Source organism: Triplophysa dalaica, chromosome 3, assembly GCF_015846415.1.
Source record: "Triplophysa dalaica isolate WHDGS20190420 chromosome 3, ASM1584641v1, whole genome shotgun sequence".
Classification (NCBI taxonomy): Eukaryota; Metazoa; Chordata; class Actinopteri; order Cypriniformes; family Nemacheilidae; genus Triplophysa; species Triplophysa dalaica.
Window position 1 is genome coordinate 872,192 of NC_079544.1, and position 25,990 is coordinate 898,181.

At 39.0% G+C, this 25,990-nt stretch overlaps 1 protein-coding gene and 2 long non-coding RNA genes across 5 annotated transcripts in view; 1 reads left to right on the forward strand and 2 right to left on the reverse strand.

Moving 5' to 3' along the window:
• Nucleotides 1–300: 300 nt before the first annotated feature.
• Nucleotides 301–8,068, reverse strand: LOC130417366 (uncharacterized). Its single transcript, XR_008906171.1, has 3 exons — nt 7,436–8,068; nt 2,271–2,401; nt 301–424 (listed from the first exon to the last, which is right to left on the reverse strand). It is a non-coding gene; the product is annotated as an uncharacterized LOC130417366 (long non-coding RNA).
• A 1,072-nt stretch (nt 8,069–9,140) lies between these two features.
• Nucleotides 9,141–25,990, reverse strand: part of LOC130417363 (leucine-rich repeat and immunoglobulin-like domain-containing nogo receptor-interacting protein 3) — a 49,340-nt gene continuing 32,490 nt past the window's right edge. For 2 of the 3 annotated variants that reach the window (XM_056742896.1, XM_056742898.1), the window contains exons 2-3: nt 16,943–17,441; nt 9,141–16,652 (exon numbers count right to left, since the gene is read on the reverse strand). In XM_056742896.1, the coding sequence (XP_056598874.1) occupies nt 15,309–16,652; nt 16,943–17,413 (1,815 nt within the window). In that variant the 5' untranslated portion in view covers nt 17,414–17,441 and the 3' untranslated portion in view covers nt 9,141–15,308. Of the gene's footprint in view, nt 16,653–16,942; nt 17,442–19,266; nt 19,415–25,990 lie in introns of all 3 variants that reach the window. The other variant, XM_056742897.1, reaches the window with a different exon arrangement.
• LOC130417365 (uncharacterized) lies at nt 21,332–23,504 on the forward strand. The gene is made up of 3 exons (XR_008906170.1): nt 21,332–21,671; nt 23,038–23,160; nt 23,247–23,504. It is a non-coding gene; the product is annotated as an uncharacterized LOC130417365 (long non-coding RNA).

The following is a 25,990-nucleotide window of genomic DNA, read 5'->3' on the forward strand; positions in this document are numbered from 1 at the left end:
ATATTTGAGCTAAACCTCAGTCTGTGGGTTAGTGAAGCTACGATACGGAAATTTCTCTCTCATAGAGCAGCCGAACGGACGAAGGCAATACGAATTTCAGCACACGCTCCCCCTTTGATTTGGTGCCTGACGTTGACCCCTTGTTTGACCTTGACGAGGATATGGCGGCATTGTATGTTTTGAAAGCGTTGTCGCCACAATGTTTTTCTCATCAGACAGATCTCAGATGTATTCACTGCCAGTGTGGCTCGTTGTTCTCGCTTCAGCACAATGATAAAGGGATGCAAAGAATCAATCAATCCTCTGTATGGGCCCCTAAAGAATCATTTTACCGTGGGGGTCTTACAGAGATAAATCTGCGTAGAGCAACGGCGCCACCTGCTGGACAATCCATGCCTTCACCATCTGCACCACTTCATGCTGCCTTCAAGACAAGTGGAAAGTTTTTTTAAGTTTAGATTTTAAATAAACACCCTGCTGAGAAAATCCACTGTAGTGGATTTAAAGGGTTATATTGGGAATCTTTACTGGTAATGTGTTAGGTTCTATTGGTGGGATGTTATTAGAATAAGGCCCAAAAACACCCTACGTAAAGACATTTTGTAATCATTTTAAAGGTTAATGATGACATTTGTAATGGAATCAATTACACTTCACAAAATGGTTGTATTTGTTAACATTAGTCAATGCATTAGCTAACATGAATTAACAAAGAAAAATTTTTTTGCCTTTATTAATTTCTGTTAACGTCAATATACTTGTTTATTTCACATTATCTAATATTAACAGATACAACTTTTAATTTTAATGTATCAATAAGTGCTTAAACTAACATGAACCAATATGAATGAATGTTTGTTCATGTAAAGCAATGCATTCATGTTTACAAATAAGACCTTATTGTGACGTGTTACAGAATTTGTACTGGGATTTTTTCAGCAGGGTATAGAAAACAAATTGGTTTGCGCATAATTACATTATTTTATTTTGTTAATTTAGTTTATTAGAGCTATTTATTAGTTTACTTAGAACACAGAAATGACGACTTGTTCTGAATTTTAAGGCAGCACTTCCCGTAATCCTCTTGAGAATTAAATACACACTTGATGTGGATACCACACAAACAAATACAGATTTTCCACATAAAATAAAATAAATATCTTTTTTTAAAAGAGATTTTAATGTTTTTAAAAATACAGTCAGACCGTAAAATTGCAGAAAAAGACCGACATTTACGTTAAAGTCATTTTACAGGGAAAACTCGTTATTTTACCGTTTATTTCTGGCGCCCCGCTGCCAGCAAATTTACGTTTTTTAACACGATTTCTTGTTTCACAGTTTTAAATACGGTCAAAAACTATAAAATCACAGAAAATCTCCACAAATTTACAAGAACGATCGGAAACACTATTTAATATTTTTGTCCTATAATTTTACAGCGGAAAAGTATTTTACTGCATATTTCTCGTTTTCCAGTTAACGAATAATTTCCGTTTTTTTACAGTGCATGCTTTTAAAATCTTTCGGTCTTGATTGTAATGAGGAGAAGGACAAAAATGATAGATTCATTTCAGTCTTTAAGGCAGTATGAATGGACCTGTGCTGATTTAATTGCTTTCAAACCAGTCCAGGTTACTGGTTTGAGCTCTTTCACTTTTTCTGTGCATTCATAAGCGTTTTTCGCATTTCATGTTGTGTTTTAAAACTCGCGTCCAAAGATTCTTCAAATTACCAAAGAGAAAACAATCAGTAGTGATTTAGAGAAAGAGCTGTTTTTTTGTTTGTTAGTTTTTCTCATGATGTGCAGCTTTTAGTGGCCAAACCCAAAAGGTAAAATGTCACTGTATGATAATTGTGTGCCAATGACAGTTGCCTTAATGATAATCATATACAGGACGTGTGCGCGCGCGCGCGTGAATCTGACAAATCACCGGAAATCTCATCCTCACGGCCGTCTGTTCTGGAAAGCCAAATTTACCAAAGCTGTCCTGCGAATGAAACTGTAAATAATCCTCTTCTAGGCTTTTCTTTCCACTTTCTCTCGGTTCCTCTATAATAATGATGCGGGTAAAATAGTAACATAGACACAACGTTTGTATTTAACGTCTGGACTCTTTGTGCTCTGTTGTGTGAAGAAGCACCTTGTCAACAAATCAACGAGAAAACAAAGACTTGAAGAAGAAGAAAACTAAAGCGTTGTGTGTGACGAGAGGTTGTAGACAAACAGAAACAGACTCCTGACAGGAGTGACCTCTGAACCTCACACTCACCTGTAACAGCGGATGTTTCATGAAAGGTTTCTGCTGGCGAGAAGATCCAGCAGAGGCTTCTCATCCGGACCATCAAATCCTGTATGTGTGTCCATACAGGTAAGACAGCAGATGTCTGTAGCATTAGAGAGCTGTCCACAGGTGAAGATGTGTGTTTTTTTAGCAAGGTGTCGTTACAAACATTACAGACATGAAGCAAAAATGTGAAGGAAGTGAACACACACCTCATAAGTGAGAATCAATGTGGCTACCTCACAGAAACACAGTGGTGTGTGACACAGCCACTGATACCAAAGATTCTTCAGCCTGCCAGTTCAACCCACCTTCATCATCATCATCATCTTCACTGTCATCCTCTCTCGTCTCTCTCAACACGCACACACACGCACGCACACACGCATTCTACCCTTATAAAAAAATATTATTTTTTATTAGGTTTATTTTATGTATACTTTATGTAACAAGCACACTGTACTAACCTCAGTGTACTACTTATTTACTTTAGTTGGACTAAATTGGCCCAATTTTTTATTTATACCTAGTTTACAGCTGTTTGTAATTCAACTATAAGAACATATAGCCATGAAGATAGTTTACTGCTTCAATACTTGTAGCACATTTTTACTTCATAAAAGTACACTTAAATATTTACTCTCCATAAACTAATAGTATTTAAAAAAATGAAGGTATGACTCAAATCAAATGAGTAAACAAGACTACGAGTGCACTTGTAATACCTCATGATATAATTTTTGTTAATTTGCTTGATTTTGGCAAGCGCATTTACTTTAGAAAGCCGTGTGCAAAAAATAGGCAAATTAACACAAAAAGTTAAGTAAATTCTTCAAGTAGTTTTTTTCGGTGTATAAAGTAAATGTCATGTATACGACAGTGTCATTACCTAAATAGTACAATGAAAGTAAACTTTCTGGTATACTACTAGCACACTTGAATACACGTTTTTGTAAGCGTAACCCTAAAGTACTATTAGTATTGTTAATCGGCGTGACCGCGCACGCACGCACGCACACACACACGCACGCACGCACGCAAACACTGGCGTAGGGTTAACCATGTACACGCGCACACACATACACCCACGCACGCACACACACGCGCACACGAACACAGAGTAGTCAGACTGCATTATTGCCACGGTGAAGGAAGTGGCAGCTATGCAGGACATGTTGAGTGCCTTTATCCTTTAACCACGGGTGGAACTACTCTGAACACACAAACACACGCACACACAGACAGACACACACTTAACTCATTCCCGAAACATACATGCATATTTCTGCATCGCTGCATATTTCAAATACAACTGAAGGAGTCTCATGCACTGTTTCCATCTGATAAATAAGCACTTTGTTTTTTTTACCAAAAATGTTGTTTTTCTATTTTCTGTGGTTATTATATATATTTGTCGGTTTATTTATTTATCTAGACTATTTATTTACAGACGCTTGAATAGTGTAGAAGCTTGTTTTAAATGTGATGAAATGCCTCTGGATTCACACACACACACACTTCCGTCAGAGCTATTTTTGTGTCATTTACAGTATTCTGGAAGTGTGCGTGTGTACTAAATTCGAGGCACGTCTGCACTGACCGTCCAATCATATGCCTCCATCGGTCATCTGAGCAATCCAATCGTGTCAACCCAACCAATCACGTCATTTCACGCTGGCAGGCACGTGTTGACAATGACAAATCTGATATACCTCAAACCCTTGTAATGTAAAGTTAATCTGACGAAATCACACTGATGATAGTAGAAGATCAAAGTGATAAGTAATAGTTTTGGAAATATTGTGACTTGAAGCTTTTTACTGTTCTGTACCGTCGTGTTGAGTTGATTTTGGCATGCTCCCTTAAAAAGAAACTACTTTTATTTGTTAAGTTGAGGTCAATGACAGCTGAATATTGAAGTGACATCAGAGCAGTTGGAATGTAGACAAACTTCTGCTATCAAAGCCTTTGAGTGACGGGAATCAGCCTGAAATTCAAAGCTTGTGTAATCGTTCTGAGAAACACACAATCAGCTTTAAGGCATGTCCACGCCGCGATGATAATCGCACGCCCTTATCGCCAGCGTTTTTCGAGACGTTTTTCCACTGGCGTTGAAACGAGTCAACGTGCAATTCACTCCCTGACATAGACGCGCTTAATGAAAATTAAGCCGGTACACAAGGTGGCGCTGCGCATCTTTACGCTTCTCACACTCGCTTTTCACACAGAAGAAGAATTCATCTCGCTTCCTCTTCGTCAATGTGTGCTCGTTTTGTGCTTGAGCACCACCAAGTCGTGTTCTACGGCAACTGCAGCAGGTCCAGGTACGTGAACAAAGGCTCCAATCTCATTGGTCGGCCAGTTTTTAACGCGACGTTAAACAACAACAAAAGAGGCGTTTAAAAAAATCACGCCTTTACGCCTGGCATGCACACTCACATTGGCGCCCTTTGTTTAGTCACGAGGCGTTAAATGTCGACGATAAACGCGCGCGATTATCGTGCCGGTGTGGACAAGCCATTAGAGACCAAAGTGATGTCATGGGGCAAATTGCTATGTACTTGAGTTCTTTTTTATTTTAATGTGGAATTTTGTTTTTTGTTGATTTAATTTCATTGACCCACGTTTCTGTCCGTAGGAAAATGCATTTCATTTGAAGTGTTTGTTGTGTGTGTTCAAGTGATTCTGATATTTAAAAACAAGAAAAAAAGAAAAAAGAATGAGAAAACCAGCTCTTCTGTTGTTAGGGAAACGCTGGTGATTCTTTTATGCATGGATATTAATCGAACTGTTCAGAGACTGCAGGACGACTCGCACGTCGCGGTCAGCGAGAGGAGAGGAACAAAACTCACCCGGTGGGGTGGAAGGGAAGATTTGCGTTTGGGTGTATGGTGATGGAATAAAAACGCGGTAAAGACTTACTGAACTACAAAGAAGAGAATCTACGGAGAATTAACTTCAAAACACGGCTTAAAGTGACAGCTCAGTCAAAAATAAAACAACCATCATTTATTCTCTGTCATGTGATTGTAAATGTGTATGAGCCTCTTTCTTCAGTGGAACACAAAGGAAGATATTTTGAGAAATGTTTCACACAATGGAAGTCAATGGAGTTCAGATTCTTCCAAATATCGTCTGTTGTGATCTAAAGAAGAAAGAAACTAACACAGGTTTGACACGACGTGAGGACGTAGAACTTAATAAAACTGAGGCTATTACTGTCACGTTGTTGGTCATAAAAACGTCACAATACAAAAAAATTAAATACAGGCTTAATTTGCTTAAAAAAGATATTAGGTTGTTTGCTTTTGAAGTTTTCATGGGATTCACTCCCTGTTTTAAATCTTTTGTGTGTTTTGGTGACCCAACACCCCACGGGCGACTCATCCCCCTCCTCGCGCTACCAGAGAATCAATCAGAATCGCGTGTCTTTGTGATGGTACAAGACAATCAATTTCCAATAAGGAGAAGAACAAAGGAACAAGGGATGAATCTTGAGAGAATGTCACTGTAGAGATTCATGACTGGGAAGTAAAAACTCTGAGCAATGTGTGTATTTGTGATTTCTTTAAACCTTCCAACACAACTGCAACATAGGCCTATATTTTCTTTTCAGGTTGCCATGGTTACCGCACATGCGCACACCCTCTATGACTGATGCTCCGTCCCAATTCGCAAACTATCCGTCCTACACCGTACTCGAAAACAGAATGAGTTCGTCCCAAATCGTAGTATGTTGAAAAGCGTATTCCAAAGATTCCCGGATGGTCTACTACTTCAGGTAAAATTTCTAAGTGCAGAATGATGCACACTAACGGCTGATATTACCCACAACTCACCGCAAGAAGGCGGAGTTAAGTGACGCTCCACTGCACTAAAAAAATGAAATAACTGATGCGTCACTAAATTAGTAAATAAGCACAGCGTTAACATTACATATAAAAACAATAAATGATTATATACATAAATGGAAAGAAGAACTGTATTCTGATGTGTGTGACTGTTAATGGCCAACTATGTTGTCTAGGCAACAACGGCCATTCCTGTTAGTATGTTCCAGGTCGTGTCCGAAATCGCCCCCTATACCCTATGAACAGGGCCGCATTAAGAGCTCACTGGGCCCCGGGGCTATGAGTTACTGCAGGGCCCCCCCACCACTTTAGGTCTCCAACTACAGAGAAAGAGAAAAAAAAACTGCTTTTTTTCTAAAACACTGCTGAAGTTGTTTTACATAAATATAATCTAGAAACATTCAGAATAACTCTTGCCAATTCCTTTACAATATACAATTGAGAAAATAGCTTACCTTAAAAAAAAGTTTCCTGGTTTTGCGGAAAGAGAAGTCAACATGTCTTTTTGCTAATAGCGAATATATTGGGGTGGGCGATGAGCTAAATGTTAGCCTATATCATCATACGGAGTCATTTTATCGAACAATATACTTCACAGTCAAGTTATATTAATTTTAATACGATTTTTATCATATCAAAAGTTAATGGCACTAAAATTTCATAATTATTGTGATAATTTTCAATATCACAAAAAATAATAGTAGCTTAAGAAATGTATATCAAGCTTACTGATGACAACAATCACAAATAATAAAAGAACAAAGGCACATAAGAAATCGACCTACTTGAAAAACCTTAAGCACTGAATAATATTGTATAAAGTAATCAAATATTCAATACATAGCTTTCAATATAAATTCAACATCCATTCTTATTTATTTTACTAAAGTGATTCAGTCAAGGACAGTAAATTACTTTCTTTCTGATGTTTGATTAACATTATTGACACAATGGCGATAGCAGCTTTATTAGCAGCTTCTGTCACTTTAAGACCAAGTGCGCTGTGCAAAACCGTCTCAAGTTCACCATGGTATCAAAACGAGCATTTACAAAATGAATCCTCTCCTGCTGCTTATTGTGCCTGAGCAGTTTAAAATAATTTGATTCTATACCACAATGCTTAAATACGTGTTTAAACTATAAACTTACATCATGATGATGGCGCAGCACAATTGACATATTTCTACCGGACACATTAGCACTATCGCCACTGCCAGCCCTTTAGGCGAATAGTTTGATCAAAGACAAAAGCAATATCATACATCCATCAAGTTAATAATCAAACTTAACAGTTAACGTTACCTGAAATTGGTGTGGTCGATGATGACGCTGTGTCTTTATCATCAGCTCCAACATCCACCACTCCGTGATCATCAGCTTTAGTAAAATAACCCGATAGTTTTGGGATTTTACTGAGTAGCTCATGTTTCCTCTGCTGTTTAGCTTTAAAAAATTCATTTCTGGAGCCCCACTCGCACATTTTTTTTTTTAAGATGACATTTTTAGCTGTCGAGGACTGTTTTTTGCGTGGCAATTTTAAGAATAGTCTAGAATGAAGTGAAGAGTGGAGGCGATTGATTGGTTGATGTGTGGGCTATATTCTAATAAGGCGCAGACAGCCATCGCCTGATAGGCCTAAGCTGAATTGTTGTATATAAAATAAATGCATTTGATTTGGTATATCAAATTCAAACGTGACGTTTCAATTCACCGTGCCCTGCTGCCCACGGGGGTTTGATTGACATGCGACCTGACCAATCATAACGCGAACGCGCAATTTTGTTAATAATATTAATGAGAATGATTCCATGATGATGCATGGAATATACGGCAAAGCGCTACTAAATAACAGGGCTAATTTGTGGGGGGCGTGGTAAGGCTTTGGCAATCAGATGGTTAGTAGTAATCAATCTGCTCCACAGCCAATCACGGGCCCCCTCCTTGCTCGGGCCCCGGGGCTTTAGCCCCGCCTAGCCCTATTGTTAATGCGGCCATGCCTATGAAGTGCCATAGAGGGGACATCCATTTTTAGCGGCGTCCGAATTCATAGAGGACCCTATTGAGTGCATTTAATAAATCCCAATCAGCATCATAATATAGCCGATGTACACTCGCAGCTAGCTGCTAGCCATCTATAGTGTTTTCTCTTGCTGAATGAATTCCCGCCTCTCGGCAGAAGATGGCGCCCGCGGCATCTCCAGTGCACAGAGTGTCCGAATATAGTCAGTTGTTTTCACCCGCTCCTTAAAGTGGACTAAATTAATGAACTAATGTAGGGAATAGTGAATGAGGGTATAGTGGGCGATTTCGGACACAGCCTCAGTGTGTGCATACATACACACTAAAATATATATACTTTTCCATTACAAAAACAGTACATACTTTTAGTGCATAGTATAAGTAGGCGAATTGGGACGCATTAAGGGACTTTGGTCATGTTCCAAAACATCTCTGAAGACCGAGAACAGAAAAAACTGTTAGATAAACGTATTGCGCACGTGACGTCATCTTTTCAGATTCACATTCCTCGAATTATGACGTAGTTCAACAGCTTTATTAAATTCAGTCTATTGGTGTCATCAACAGAAATGTCAAGAACGAAGAATTCTATGCAGGTGATAAAGAATAAAGTGTAAAGGTTACAGGAGCGTTGTGTTTTATATTAGGACAGAAACTCAGACACGAAAGCGAGAACAAAACCCTGCGTGTGCATTTACAGGCGGTCAGATGAAGAATTTAATAAAATGCAGTATGTGCATTCACATATCAGTGTGTCAGTGAAAAACACGGAGCGGAACGGGAATTTCACAGCAATTTTGGGAAGATCAGATAATCAAAATTCTCCATGAAAAGACATTGTATTAAAATATAGTCAAATACTGACCCCCCAGTGGTCATACTGCAGTACTGCAATGAAATATTATTTAATTTAATCTGGCAAACACCTTTCCATTTTTTTTAATTAATACTCATGATCATTATATAAAACATCAACTTGAAAAAATCATCAATAATATGTCAATTTATTTTTGGAGTTCATCCTTGTGTGCACTTGTCTGAACTAAAGCAAACAATTATGCAGAAGTACAAGTATTGCCTAATAAACTCTTTCACATAAATAAATAACTGCAATATAACTGACGACACTAAAACTTCTGAATAAGTCAATGCATTACTGAAACTATGTGGTGGTACAAAATTGACGTAAACGTTGCTATGTGAATAAAATAACATGTTTGATTCATTATAAACAACGCTGCAGAATTATTATAAATTGATATTTTTAATGTTATCCTTGGAAACCTGAATGACTTTCAGATCCTGAAAGGACCTTAAAACAACAAGTACTACAAAACCCTTTTGCCTTTTAATTCATATTTCTGTATGATGGAAAACAAAGAGCCAGTTCTGTATGGAAACAGAGAAGCTCAGAGGAGGAAACACGTGCATTTCTTTCATCTTACACTGTTTATGAGCTCAAAAACAAAACACCACAGCCGTGATGGTGAACGGGGTACAACATGCTTTTATGAAGAAGAGATATTTTCTCTTTTTACAAGACAAGACACACACAGTATAAAACAAACATATGCATAGAAAATAACAGATATACACTCGATTTCTGGACGAGACTGAAGCCGCTGTGAGGTTTGGATGAAACACATTTATAACCGCACCTGCTTTCATTCGTCGTGTGCTGAAAACCTTTTGGCAAAACGCTCACACACACACCATGAAGCAGACAAAAATAAAGTGACACAACAGACACGTTTCACCTGAAATATCTGAGAGAATCTACAGCAACATTTCAGAATTCTATCAATCTGTAATAATGACATTATCTGACAGCAAGTGTCCACCAAACAATTCATCGCAGTAGGAGAGAGAAGAAAAACAAGAAAGTTGTCTAGATTCATATATGTACACACACATTAGTAGAAACAAACAAATCAGGAAGACAAACATTAAGTTAAACATGAAACATTACCTGAAATCCCGGTCTGAACGCTCAGTAAAACATCTCACTACAATATGGCTCATAGATTCAGACAAGTTTAATAAGCTAAAGATGTTTCATCCAATCTCACACTGAGCTTAAAACACATAAGATGAGTAAAAAAAGCACAAAAAACATCCCGATGAAAAGTGTCTGAACAAACAGCATTCATAAACCTTTAAATCTATGCTGTCAGTTTTACAAGAAGAAATATGAACGGCTTATTCCCCTTAAATTACACTACGGTCACATTTAATTTCTCTTATTTAGATCTAAAGAGGCTTCCATCTACAGATCTAAGACTACATGTGATCTACCTTTATCTGAGACCTTAAATATCAACAAGATTTTTTTATTGTGTTATGGGACTAACAGTCATATTTTGATCTGCATATCATCACGAGGGGAGAACAGATGATAGATGTTGAGCTTAAAATGGCTTCTTCGCCCAAAAATTACAATTCTCTGATGAAACTGTATGAATTTCTGTTTGGGTGAACACAGGGGAAGACATTTGGAAGAATGACAGATTGACTCCCATAGTAGGAAAACATATAATGCAAGTCAAAAGTGCCCAAGAAAGTCTTCTCAGAATATTCTTCAAAATATCTTCTTTTGTGTTCAAAACAGTTATAAAGTATTTTTTCCTACTATAGGAGTCAATGGGGGGGGGGGATATATTTCCATATTATCATAAGAACAAAGAAATTGTTACAGATTTGGAACAAGTCAAAGGTGAGTAAATGATGTCAGAACTTTTTTGGGTAAACTGTCCATTTAAAAGCAAGATTCTCACTGGTAGAAATGAAGCACTCTGGCTCTTCACCGCCAGATGGCAGTAAAGCTACATTTCAAATTGACGTCACAAGGCCAATGTGCGTCACAAGTCAGTATTTTTCGGTAAATAATATACCAATACAGATCAATATCTAGTCTGTTGTAGAGATGCTGTAAGATCAGAAATCGAAGTATTAAAGATGAATTATGTGTGAAGAATATGCTGGTCTGTAGCTATGGCTCGGGTCCCTATTACAGTGTTAGTCTATGGGAATGTTTACACATGAATTCTTTTTTCATGTTAAAGAGACAAGAGAAGATCAAATTCAGAGTGTTGTGCTTCATCTATTATGAAGATTGTCTGTGACACAAGGCGAAGCTATAAGTGTTTGTGTTTATATGAGACTAAAATGGTACAATTGAAGCAAGAGAGAGAGAGAGAGAGAGAGAGAGAGAGAAAGAGAGAGAGAGGAGGTCACACTCAACAGGGGGCGCTAGAGAGACACCAAATGTAATCATCATATTCTCTCCTAAAATCATCTGTGCATTTTATACACAAACACACATTTATTATGTCAGCGCCTGTTTACGTGTTTCATGCACGACAGGGTTGTAAACAATCCAGAATTGAACTGGGAACGCTTAAAAAATTCCAGTTTAAACCGAGGCAGCAAACAGGATGGAGAACATTTTGATTTTAAGAAAATGAAACAAAAAATGAAATGTCAACGATTCTTAAATCAATCTTCAAATGCTTTTTTTATATTGTGAAAATGAACCATGGTTAAAAATAGAAGAAAAAACATGGCTACATAGCTCAACTGTGATAACCACAGATTAACCATTGCATGTACGCGGTGTTGTAAAACAAGTCTGGATGGTAAACATTTGTTCATAATAACATAACGTGTCCACATGATTTTCCTTATTAATCAAATATATTCAATTAATGAAGGTCATTCTGAAGCAGTTTTACGGCTCGATATTCAATTCGAAGAGAAACAAAAACATCCAGAAACACATTGGCGACTTAAATGCCGAGGACTCTTCGAGATCAGGGATGAAGGTTTGAAGTCTTTCACATCATCGAGTTGCTAAAAGTGTCAGTCAGAAAATGAGCAGATGAAGGGTCGGGTGTGAGAGGACGCCGGGCGCTTGTGTGATGGAGTCCCGGCTGAGCCTCCGATCTCTCCTCCTATCACCTACAGTACACACGGTCACTGACTGCACCAGTCTAACGCTAACAGAAACTAAACAAAAACAACATCCAAACCCAGGCCACAGAGACAACATCCATCACCAAAACTCCAACGGCGAGGTCTGAGAACAACCAGCTACTCGACACAAAAGGGCCAGGGTCACCAAAGACCTGACATGTTTACATCACCAAATCCAGACGCTCCCCGATGTGAAGAAATACAGTCAGATGTGCCAAACATCGCCATCCGGTTATCAGCGCATGTCAAATAAAACGTGTGACAAAGAATCAATTCATATTGTGATGTCAAACTATACCAGGTCTTTGTGAAAGATGACATCTTATTTCTAATATGTTATAAAATGTGTTGAAGATGATCTTTGCGTGATGTGTAGCTGTGAAGAACTTAATCAAGTTTGGTCACAAAAAGCATGAGCAGAGCCAGGAGAAAAACACATCGCTGGCGTCCTTCTGAAACCTTGTATTGGGAGTTATTATGCAAAACAAACCAACTACAGTTTGATTGATATCAAACAAAACAAAACAGTGTTATCTCTCTTATTATAGTTTTGATTTTATTCATATTTTAAATTAGCTTTTATTTTTAGATCTGTAGTTTCTCTGTTAATTGTAGGTAAAGTTTTAGCAATTTTGGTATATGTTATGGTGATTGAATAATTTATTTGTTTATTTTTTATGTTTCTTTATAATAGTAATTGAGTTCAATGTAAGTTTTAGTTTATTATTATACTTGAAGTGCTTTAAACTTATTTCAGAGATAGAGAGAGTGGAGGTCACACTCAACAGGGGGCGCTAGAGAGACACCAAATGTAAATTATATCATCATGTTCTCTATTAAATCTGTGCATTTTATACACACACACATTAATTATGTCACCCCATGTTTACGTGTTTAATAATAAAACCAAACATTTCAAATTTGCATCAAAGTCAGATTTTGATGTCAATATTTTATTTGATTTCAATGAACAGAGACGATTTCAAGTCAGAATTTTAGTAAACTAATAATATATATAGGCCTATGTATATTTATATATATTTATACAACTGATAAGACTACTCAATGTTTGCTTATTGTCAGCGTTTTCTTTGCGTTTTTGTACATGAGAATAAAACTCCTACACTTTTTTGTCACCTACATTCACATTCTTGATTTTGTACCCTACACTTGTCACTTAGATAGATTGATGGAACCTAAGAAGGCATTAAAGCAAATACTACACAATAAATATTCTCTCTAGACGTGACCGTTGTATTCTCTAAGCGTCACCTACAGACACGACGTGGAGCAAATTCAACTGTATTTGTCATCGCAGATTTCTGGACAGGTGGATCATTTATGGCTCTTGTAGTTCACTTATTAAGCGATGTGTTTTCAACAGCAGCTGCTGGTTTACGGCGTTAGTTAACAGATTCATTCATTTACATCAAGCATTGGCTGCGGTGCTGAAAACCAACGGAACGGTCTCAGTCGTAAGACTCGTAAAAAAAAAAGTACAAAAACACATAATTTATAAATCTAAACATATCATAGTATCCTCTACAGTCGAAGACACGTGAACTATATGGGTGATGTGATTTCGTGTACATCTTTCGTCACCAGCCAGGGACCCTCCCTCATGGAGACCCAGTCGGGTGGGTGAAGGGACATGACATAGGGGGCGTTGGGGTGGACTGGGCAGGGGAAGCAGAAACGTCTACACACCGGCCGCCAAAAACCAAGACCGTCAGAGAGAGAGAGAGAGAGGTGACGTGTCTATTAATTCAATATTTGGCACAACATATTTCAAGTGCTTCCGATGAGAAATGAATTCACAGCGAGCGGTTCTGGAGAAACAGTGAACACGTTTTGATCAAGAATCCCGCATGACGTCTCGTAAGACTCAGAATAAAAAAATACAATTTGCCATCGTTATTACTCTACAGTTATTGCAAATACAACAAGCCTGCGTGTATAAAAACATCACGTCTGTCTGTATTTTCTGTTGGGAATCAATGAAACGCACGACGCTATTGCTGTAAACCTCCTGATCGCAAATATCATCATATGGCTTGAGGGTTTTCAGTGTGTGTGTGTGTGTGTCTCTCTGCGTCTGACGTCCAGTAGACGTGACACCCGGCTGACCTCCCCCCATGAAGGCTAGCCGGTGGTCAGCACGTGTGTGATTCAGAATGATGGAGGGGGATTGTGGATAAGAAACACTCAGCCGACCCCTCATCAATCCGGATCAGACACGATGAATTCACTGTAGTGCAATTTGGATACCGCAGTATCGTGGTTACAGTGATGCGGCCGGTGTGTTCATCCCAACCCACACAGACGCTCAACGCAGAACATCAACGGCTTCTTTAACGCATCTTTGAGTATAACGATCACTAAAAACCAAGCGATCTACATCCAATTTAGTTCCTTGGCCCTCTTTTATTGCTCAAATTTAGTGCCCCTCAATTGGTTTTCAGTTGAGTCTCAACTTGGTCTCAGATGCTTCTCCTAAAATGGCTTGGAAAAGAGAGAGGTAGAGGTCAAATAATCTGGGTTTGAGTGAAGTTGATGAGGAAATGTTTGAGTTGTTATTGAAATCTTCAACGATATAGACTTTTGATGGCAGACTTGACAAATCTAAGCTCAGTTCAACACGTTGTTGACATATCTTCTCAAACTCTAATAGAGACCTTTGAGATTTCCCTATTTTCTCAGGGGAAACTTTCGAGACGCAGATGAGACTCAAGCTTCCATTTCCTCTTAGTGACGTCTAGGAGAAGTAATGGAGATGTTGTCTTTCTCACGGATGTTTAGTTTCTCCTCTCAGCCCAAGCTTTGAGAGTCAAGTGGGTGTTATATTGGAGGACGTTATGGCAATATATTTATTTGTCTCTGGTGATGATCAGTTAACATGTTGTTGGTTTCATGAGAAGTCAAGGGAAACCAAGAACAGAGACTTTACTATGGCTTTGTGGTTAAACAATGACCTCTCCTAAGCAAAGTGCAGCATTAAAACGGATAATTATATAACCGTCAGCGGCAACAGAAAAAACAATAGAACGTTTGTGAGAGCTTCGAGGACAAGGTTAGCGTTAAATGTCAGATTGCGACAGGCCATTGTGTTTCTGCATCAGCGCTGTGTGTGTGTGTTAGCGTTGGGCCTTTATGCTTCCCCCGGTGTGCCCCTGGCTGCGTTGTTTCATATCATTTTCATGTTGAACTTGCGTGTTGCTCCGGAAGTGGCGGTGGTGGTCTGTCCATCGGTTTTCCTGAAGGAATACTCCACCGTGAAGTTGTTCTTGCGTTGACCGCGTCCGCGGCTCCACACGAACAATAGCAGAAAGCAAAACAACACCACCCCCAAAAACATGATGCAGCCCATGGCCGTGGACACCAGGATGGTGGTGAGGTCCAGTGTGAATTTGAGAAAAACACGCGTGTTGTTCAGACCCGTCTCATTGAAGTCCGTGGAATACATGGAGCGGTTGGCGAACAGCGCGGGGTCGGCCGCGTGGCCTTTCACCGTCAGCGTGGCGAAGTAGGTGTCGTTGCCGCCAGCGTTGCTGGCGATGCATATGTACGTGCCGCTGTCGGCCACCTGGGCGTAACGGATCTCCAGCGTCCCGCCCGGAAGCACCGTAACCCTGCCGTTGCTTTTCGATGTGATCCGTCTTCTCTGCGGAGAGATCCAGACGATGGCCGGCGTCGGCTCGCCCTCCGCCCGGCAAAGGAACGACACCGGCTGGCCCTCGTGCGCCGTCACCTGCTGCATCTTTCTGTTTCTTATCTTCGGCTTCTGGCAGGTGAAGTAATCAAACATGGCCGAATCGCCGAAGGTGCTCAGGGCATACCCCCGCACCTCTGCCGGCCCAGCGCACACAGGCATCTTGCCGTCAAAGTTCAGGGTCCGCCTGCGTTGCAGGATCCAGAGCAACCGACAGTCGCAGGATAAAGGGTTGCCGTCAACTCTCAAGGTTTCCAGACTATTGACTGAGTGAAAGGAGCTCTCCTCCAGAGTCACCAGACCATTGTTGGACAGATTGAGAACTCGCATTTGTCTCAAGCCTCCGAGAGCGTGATGCTCGACGGTGAGCAGGTTAGTGTTGACCATGTGTAGTTCCTTCAGTCTGATGAGGTCTCTGAAGGCCCACGGCTCCAGCGTGGAGATGGGGTTGTAGGAGAGGTTGAGGGCCGTCAGGTAAGCCAGGTTTCGGAAGGAGGCCGACGGTACGGACGTAATGTTGGTGTTGGTGATGAAAAGCCAGGAAAGGTTGAGACCCTGGAAGCTCAGTGGTGAGACGTACTCCAGATAGGGCCAGTTGTCGATCTCCAGGCCTCTTAGTGCCGACAGCTTGCGGAAGTTTTGGTCTTCGAGCGCGGTGATGCTGAGGTGACGAAGTCGAAGGGTCACAAGGTTACGGAGATACGAGAGAGTCTGGCCTGAGATGGACGTCAGGTTGCATCTTTCGATGGCGAGATCCTCGAGACCCAACAGCCCTGAGAAAGCCTTGTGGGATATGTAGACCAGATCATTATCGCCAACCTAAAAAACACGCACAAGTTAACCAAACTGTACTGAGCAAAATAAATAGACATTTCTTGACTCTCTCCTGTAAATCATTTACAATAAGGCATTTGGCAGACACTTTTTCCGAAGTGACTTACATTGCTTTATCCTATACATTTAACATAGGTATTTGCAATCCCCTGGGATCGAACACACAACCTTGCATTGTTAACGCAATGCTCTTACCACTGAGCTACAGGAAAGCGATTATCAAAGAGATTAAATGGAAGGCGAATAGAAATATGTTAAGAAATGAAAAACCTCACCTCCAAATTTTTGAGACTCCTCAGATCTTGGAAGGTGTAATCCAGTAGGATGACTATCTTGTTCTCGCTCAGGTCCAGCGTGGTGAGATTTGACAGCCGTGCAAACGCACCCATGGGCACGAGCTTCAGCTGGTTTCCTCTCAGCCGCAGTGTGCGCAGGGCCTGCAGGCTGGCGAAAGCGTTGGGTTCCAGTGTGTTGATGAGGTTCTCGCTCAGATCCAGCTCCTCAAGGTGTGGGTACGGCGCCAGGTCTCCGGGGGCCACCCAACGCAGGCGGTTTCGACTGAGATCCAGTAGCCTTGTCTCTGTCGGGATGCCCTCTGGGACACCGGACTGCCGCTTGCGCTGACAGGACACTGAGCGTAACTGAGCGGCGCAGTCGCAGCGCGGCGGGCATCCCTGAGATGACTGTGAGAGGGACATAAAGGCCAACATGAGCCCCAACCAGCACAGGACCCACCGGGAAGCCATCAGCCCCCCTCCACTTCACTCTACACACCTACACAGAGAGAGAAAGACATTGAGATTCAGTTTCAGCAACAATAAAATAAAACTGGTCCGCATGTCTTCACACAAGATGAAACACAGAGAGATATAACTTAAATACATTGGGTGTGTGTGTGTGCTGAAAGAACTGACACAACTCTGATGAAATGAAACAAGTCACATGTTGGTGTTTCGAGCGGGTGTGACTGTGACCAACAAAGCATCTAGAAACCTCTTAGAATGGCAAACACCCCACAAAATCCACAACACCCAGAACAGCCCAGAATGCTAGAACACAATGCCCAAAATACCCAAAACACCCCACAACACCCCAACATTACCAAAAGACCCCATGACACCCCACACCACCACATGACACCCCACAAGACCCCAAGATATAGAAAAGACCCCAGAAAACCCCACAGGACCCAGAAGACCCCCTGACACCCAAAGATATACAAAAGACCCCATGACACTCAGATCAACCCACAACACCTGAAACAGTGATTCTTCAAAAACGAAATAAGACGAGGATCATTTCATTTGAGCTTTTGAAAAACAGAGTTTGCCGGAAAAGAATGTTCAATGAAGCTGAATCATGAAAATTTCATATGTGAACTGATGCAAACTTGCATACAAAAATAATTGATGGTACATGCTTGAGCTTGATACATGTTATAAGGCTGGTCTGCGTGGAGTCTGTGATTTAAGAGATGTCTCTGTAAACAGGTTCTATTTATTTTCATGACTGCGGTACTACTTTATCTTGAGATCTTTAGTTTTGCTTTATTTAAATAATATGTAGTTATACCAGTATGTAATGTGTTTATTGTGCCGATTATGGCAATGGCATCCCTAAAACCTGTATTTTGGATTACCGTTGTTGTATGGAATGAAGAAGAAAGTTCAGAGCACATGAAGATCTACAAGATGAATCAAAGTCAACAAGGACGTCAGATGTACAGTAAGATATGGACTCTTTCTCTGATTCTATGAACATTAATTTATGGGAATAGTTGGTTTTAATAGTTGATTAATTGGTCTCACGTCAGTCATTCCTGATGCAGTATGCGCATGCTCCACATCTTGGCGCCAACACATTTCATTTCCGGGATATATTCCTTACCGTATATTCCTTGATTTGACAGTGACCGGTGTGGAGTCAGAACAGCAGGTTTTTTGTAAGATTTGCGCACACTTTAACTGTATGATTTAATCATTTCAGTTTTGATTTGATCTCGATGATGGAAGCCATGGTTTGTATTAAGCCTATAACATCTGGTATATACGTTTTTGTTTCCCCTACATTCATGGTCAAGTAAAAAACATATTTGAAAATGTTACAGATTGTGGCGAAAGCGAAACAAAGGGATTATCCGTACACCTTCTGGAGCAAATCCTTATGTAATATTAGTATTATATATTATTAGTATTGGTTATATTAGTATCATATGCTCTGTAACATTATTATAAGACTTTGCTGTTAACAGTTATATTAGTTTATATTATATATGTATGCCCAGCTACGTTCTTAGGCTACCACAGTATTTACTTTGTTGTTATTAGTTATAAGTCTGCCAGACTTTTGCCACTTTATATTATTTTGTCAGTACTCTGTGTAATTCTGTTCAGTATGTGCCAGTGATTTAAATCGGTTCAGTTTTCACTGTTTTCAAGTTTTCTGTATAAATGTGTGGACAACCAAGGGGGTCAAGATGGTCAGATCGTGTTTGACCTGCTGTCATATGGACGAAAATTTCTGATGACACATTTGAAGAGAACAACACACCACTACAGTGTACTGAACAGGTAATTTTAACACAAATATTTTGACTCACTATATAATTTTCAATGTGCTTTAGTTGTCAATCCTTTGTATGAAGAACCAAAAGGGCCTTCACAGGGAAATTGGATTTGAAGATGTGTCATATCCCATGAATCTCCAACCTCTGAATGACCCGGACGCTGATGATGAAGGCAGCGTAACTGAAATGGAAGAAAATGAAGACTTGAAATTGGATTAATGTTACAGTCCTTTGCGTGTTCATGTCAAAATGTGCAAAAAAAGTGTTTTTTATGATTCACTTTGCTTAATGTGAGGTGAACTGTATTGTTGTCAATGATTTTAAATAAATGATTTTATTTTAAAAAATAAGGATGCTTATTGAAGTAAATAGTGAGGAAATGAAGAACATATTACTTTGAGTATTTAATATTTCAACTGAAGTTCGTTTACCTTACAATAAGGTTTACTTATTCTTGGGAATGAAATGTCAAGTCATCCTCGTAGGTGTTTTATTGGTCTTTTGTGAGAGTATTGTGACTGAACATGTGATTGGCCATCCCTTCAACCCCAATCAAATCCTAAAAGAAAAGGATATTTGGATCCAGAAGTAACCTTGGCCATCCCTTGTATAAAACTCTCGTACCACCGCTGGTCAGAGCATGATATCTGCATGCTGTACTCCAGTTCTTTTATTAAGTTTTGTCTTTTGTGTCAGGGTATGAACTCATGCTCTGACTCCTTTACTCCAGGTGTGTCAGGATCTAGACACATGTCTGTTGTTCTTTATATACATTAAAATGATAAACTTCATGTTGTGTGATGCAATTTTTGTTTTCAGTACTTTATACGCACCTGTTATAGCTTATATTAAGAATAAGAAAACATACTTGGTGTGGTTCTTGGTTTTAAGATTAACTATACATGTCTAGTGTACTTCTCAAATTTTGCCATTATTTTTAGCAGTTATGCCTCATTTGTTGAACGCCATGTTACGTCAAGTGCAGAAACTGTCATCTACAAACATCTTTAGGATGATACATGTACAATGCGTTTATTGTGCTGATATTCAATGGCTTCACTAGAATTGTTATCTTGGATTACTGTTGTCTGGAGTGAATTTGGATCAAGAGAAAGTTCAGTATGCATGAAGTCAAGGTCTACAAGATCAAAGTTCATAGACTATGTATTTTTATTTTTAATGAGACGAATGAGATTAAATCTTCAATTCAACATGTACAGCAACTTGACAAACATAACCACAGTAAATATGAAGTTCTCTGTTTTAAGTATGACCACAAATTGACAGAGGTGGGTAGAGTAGCCAAAATCTTTACTCAAGTAAAAGTACAAGTAACTAGAGAAATTGTTATTCAAGTAAAAGTCACTATTTCAAAAATTACTCGAGTAAAAGAAAAAAGTATGCAATGAAAATACTTCTCATGTTGCTAGTTACTTGTTACCTTGTATCTGATTATATACTATTCATAAAATTATCTTTTACTAATGGCAATATTTTTTTATTATATTTTATTATCATAAGCATATGCATTTGCAATATACACACAAAAACTAATAGACAAACACAGAAGAGACAAGCATTTTTTTTTATTTTTACTCTAGTTCCAATGTCAATGTAGCCTAGTACAGTCATACATCCAACTCGTTTTGTATAAATTTACCATGTTGAGCATGAGAAGCCAGCACGTTTAACAGTGTAAAGAAGTCAGAATGGATGACATAGTATGACATCTGACCTTTAATGTCAAGCCCTGTCTAGATAATTTCTCTCTTCTTGTGGGAGGAAGAACTGTGGTTGCTCTAGTCTGCTGTAATCCAAACAGATAAACTTGATTTTTCAGATCAAGCAGCACTGAAGTCTGGCCTCAGACATTCATGCCCAATGTCTAGGCATGAAAGTTCTTGTTTTTGTCAAAGTACTACAGTATGTTTTGTCATGAGGGAAAATCACTACAGGCCTATTTGTGTTTATTAAACAGTTTGAAGCAATCCATGGTTAGTTTTTGATGAAACAATAAAACCTAACTAAGAAAGGAACTGAGAATCATCTCTGTGGACCATGGAGTGGCTTGCAGTCGCAGTCTGCATTGAGGTCTTATAAAAGGGAATGGAATTTTTCTCTGTCATCTCTAGATGGTTTTGAGTCAGATGGTAAATGTCATGCTGCAGTTTGCAGTGCAAGCCGAAATGCAACAACATTTTTGTGATGTGGTTGCAATAATGTGGGTTTTGAAGTTTCAATTCGTGTCAGAGACTTCACTGAGAATCCCTGTTCCGTTGCACTTAAACAGACTTCTCTTCCGTTTCTCTTGCATTTGTATCGCATATCAATTTTGATTCTATTCATCATGTTTAGTGCTGGAAAAGATAAAGATAAAAACCAAACGAAATGGATTACTGTTTTAAAATCAAGAAAAGAAAACTGGAACTTATTTCTAGGTAAGCAAAAGCAAGTAATTATGCTCTTCCGCAATGCAATTTAAAACTAAGAAACAAATAATGAATATGATACGTTTTTAGTTGTGAAGTATAAGAATATGAATAGCATTTTTACAATTTGCTTGAACAGACCTGTACAATATATGACTCACATAGTAGGAAATTTTACTTTATATATTTTTTTTTCTATTGAACATAATAGAACACATTTTGAAGAATTTAGGACATCAAACAATTCTGTGGCACTTTTGACTACCATTGTTTTTAACCTACTATGATAGTCAATGGGTGTTGAGATCTGTTTGGTTAAAAGCATTCTTCCAAATATCTTTCTCTGTGTTCATCAGAACAAATACATTTATACACATTTTGAACAACTTGAAGGCGAGTAAATAAGACAACATTTTCATTTTCGGCAGAAGTATCCCTTTAATGGGTTGTTTCAATCCGAGGTTGAGTAAAATATATGCACATATTCTAGGTAAAAAAAAATTGACCAATGGTTGGGTTTGACTATATTTTACCCAACCATTGGATAAAATAAACAAGCAATTTTTAAGTCTAAATTCACCGAACATGATTTTCTTTACAAACTATTATCTTTGATTCAATTTCATTGTCATTTTGGATGTAAACGTTTCTTAAAAATCATCTGGGTCCTCAGATTTTCTTCTGATTTTCTCGCCACAGCAGGGCAGTGTTGGCCTGCTCACCGGGAGACTGCATTCATTCATTTATTTATTTAGAAATTAGATGTTATTTATTAGAATGAACTTACTCGTTGTATAAATACCATGCACTGTGCTGTGTTTTAACTTTTCTGTTTTTCCTGTTTGCCCTTGTAAAGCTGATTTGAAACAATACACATTGTGAAAAGCGCTATATAAATAAACTTGAATTGAATATATTCACGATTGTTGCCCGTTTTTATGTTGATATGAATTTAAACACAGATTCACAGAGGCCATATTTTATCCAGAAAATTGTGTGTTATGTTATCAGACTCATTAAGGAACAAGGCCAAACTTTTAATGAGTTTGAAAGTTTTTACGGCATGTACAATCATTTCAGATTGACCCGGAAGGGGAATTTTTTTTACTTCCAAGGTTGGACGTCATTCATAATAATAGGGAAGATAAAATATATATGCAACACCAAGACGTTGTGAACGCACCATAATTGTACCACTTCTTAAGTTAAAAAACTCAACATTTATCGAAATGGTAAGACAGAACTGACACGGAATGCTAACAATGAAACTTTTTTGAGTCGTAATATTGTGTTTACGTATAGTTTGAGTTTCTACTCATGGTAACAAAGTAATCTATCAAATATTGATATAAAGTTTTGTTTCTTATCAAATAAGGGTTCCACATGCTGCAAATCAGTTGAAGAATCTGATTCTCAGCAGAAATATGTCCGATTTAGGGAAGACTATGAGGTTAACGACTCGACTGACATAAATTGTAGCTTACCCGATCAAGTTCAGGTATGACAGAGACATAATGGTTTTAATACAATATATGATGTTATGTTCTATATGTATGTTATATGATCGGTAAACTTTTTTTTCAGCTTTCTGTCGAGTGTCAGGAGAACCCAGAGGGGAAAAATGGATTTGTGATATATGACACGGACGCCATTCCTCTTGCCAACATCCTGTTTCCTCCCAAAGCAAAAGATCATGCATGCTAAAGATGAAGGATAAATGACTTGCAAAAGATAAAACACACAAAAAACCATACTTGGAAATAAAGCACTTTATTTTTATGATTAAGTCAAAAATTGTATTTATTAATTTGAACTATTAATCAAAAAAAAATAAAAAAATTATTTGACTCCAAATATTTGTGCCATCTGTTTAATTCAGTCTCATTTTGTATATGGGATCATTTCCTTTTATGTGCATTGTGCAATAAAAAGTGGGCGTAACACACTGGGTTTCTGCCAATCTCATATTAATCTTGAGTACCTATAGAGTAGTATTGCATATTTCGTATCTTCAAAGAGTATTAAGTTTGATAACATTTATAAAAGATAGATACAGCTTTACGATTGTTTCCTAAAACATAGGGCGCGTGCGGGGCGGAGGGGTAGGCCGGACCAAAGCTAGTGCGCACCCATTGTGAACAAAACACAGACATCAGTTACATTCATCGCACTCGGTTCATGTCCGGCATCTTTTAGCGCTGGCACGGCTCCATATATCAGTTTCAAACGGTCTCCAAATCCAGCGTTAAAGCCACAGATTATATAACATTCATCACACAAATGCAGTGAACAAGGAAACACCTGAATTTCGCGAACGTATGCTCTCTCTCTCTCTCTCTCTCTAGCTTACAAGTGAAAGTGACGTCCGCGCATGCTCCTTCTCCTGTTCTCCTGTGGCCGTGCCGCATGCTTTACGGGAGAATTGTCCGATACGGGACTAAGAAAAGTTGTTAAGAAACAGTTGTGTATGTTTGAAAAAAACTTTCCAAACCTGTATGATCTCTTGGGGAGTGTATTGAGCACAGAAATACTACGTAATACGCCCAACTCATTGTTTGACAAGTTGACCATGTTAAGCATGAGAAGACAGCACGTTTAACATTGTAAAGAATTCAGAATGCATGAAACCTCATTGCCGGGCCGCTTTAAATCAAGAAAAGAAAACTGGAATGTATTTCTAGGTAAGCAAAATCAAGTAATTATCCTCTCCTGCAATGCAATTTAAAAATAAGAAACAAATTATAAATACGATACGTTTTTAGTGGCGAAGTAAAGGAATATGAATAGCATTTTAACAAATTTGCTTGAACAGACTTGTACAATATACTGTGAGGTCCATAAATATTGGGACATCGACACAATTCTAACGATTTTGGCTCTATACACCACCACCACAATGGATTTCAAATGAAACGAACAAGATGTGCAGACTGTCAGCTTTAATTTGAGGGCATTTACATCCAAATCAGGTGAATGGTGTAGGAACTACAACAGTTTGCATATGTGCCTCCCACTTGTTAAGGGACCAAAAGTAATGGGACTATTGGCTTCTCAGCTGTTCCATGGCCAGGTGTGTGTTACTCCCTCACTATCCCAATTACAATGAGCAGATAAAAGGTCCAGAGTTCTTTTCAAGTGTGCTATTTGCATTTGGAATCTGTTGCTGTCAACTGTCAAGATGAGATCCAAAGAGCTGTCACTATCAGTGAAGCAAGCCATCATTAGGCTGAAAAATAAAACAAACCCATCAGAGAGATAGCAAAAACATTAGGCGTGACCAAAACAACTGTTTGGAACATTCTTAAAAAGAAGGAAAGCACCGGTGAGCACAGCAACATCAAAAGACCCGGAAGACCACAGAAAACAACTGTGGTGGATGACCGAAGAATTCTTTCCCTGGTGAAGAAAACACCCTTCACATCAGTTGGCCAGATCAAGAACACTCTCCAGGAGGCAGGTGTATGTGTGTCAAAGTCAACAATCAAGAGAAGACTTCACCAGAGTGAATACAGAGAGTTCACCACAAGATGTAAACCATTGGTGAGCCTTAAAAACAGGAAGGCCAGATTAGAGTTTGCCAAACGACATCTAAAAAAGCCTTCACAGTTCTGGAACAACATCCTATAGACAGATGAGACCAAGATCAACTTGTACCAGAGTGATGGGAAGAGAAGAGTATGGAGAAGGAAAGGAACTGCTCATGATCCTAAGCATACCACCTCATCAGTGAAGCATGGTGGTGGTAGTGTCATGGCGTGGGCATGTATGGCTGCCAGTGGAACTGGTTCTCTTGTATTCATTGATGATGTGACTGCTGACAAAAGCAGCAGGATGAATTCTGAAGTGTTTCAGGCAATATTATCTGATCATATTCAGCCAAATGCTTCAGCACTCGGCGATTCACAGTGCAGATGGACAATGACCCAAAGAATACTGCAAAAGCAAGCAAAGAGTTTTTGAAGGGAAAGAAGTGGACTGTTATGCAATGGCCAAGTCAATCACCTGACCTGAATCCAATTGAGAATGCATTTCACGTCTATGCGTTCCACACTGCAGACTGTAATTGACTGCAAAGGATTTGCAACCAAGTATTAAAAAGTGAAAGTTTGATAAATGATTATTATTCTGTCCCATTACTTTTGGTCCCTTAACAAGTGGGAGGCACATATGCAAACTGTTTTAATTCCTACACCGTTCACCTGATTTGGATGTAAATGCCCTCAAATTAAAGCTGATAGTCTGCACATCTTGTTCGTTTCATTTGAAATCCATGTGGTGGTGTAAAGAGCTAAAAATGTTAGAATTGTGTCGATGTCCCAATATTTATG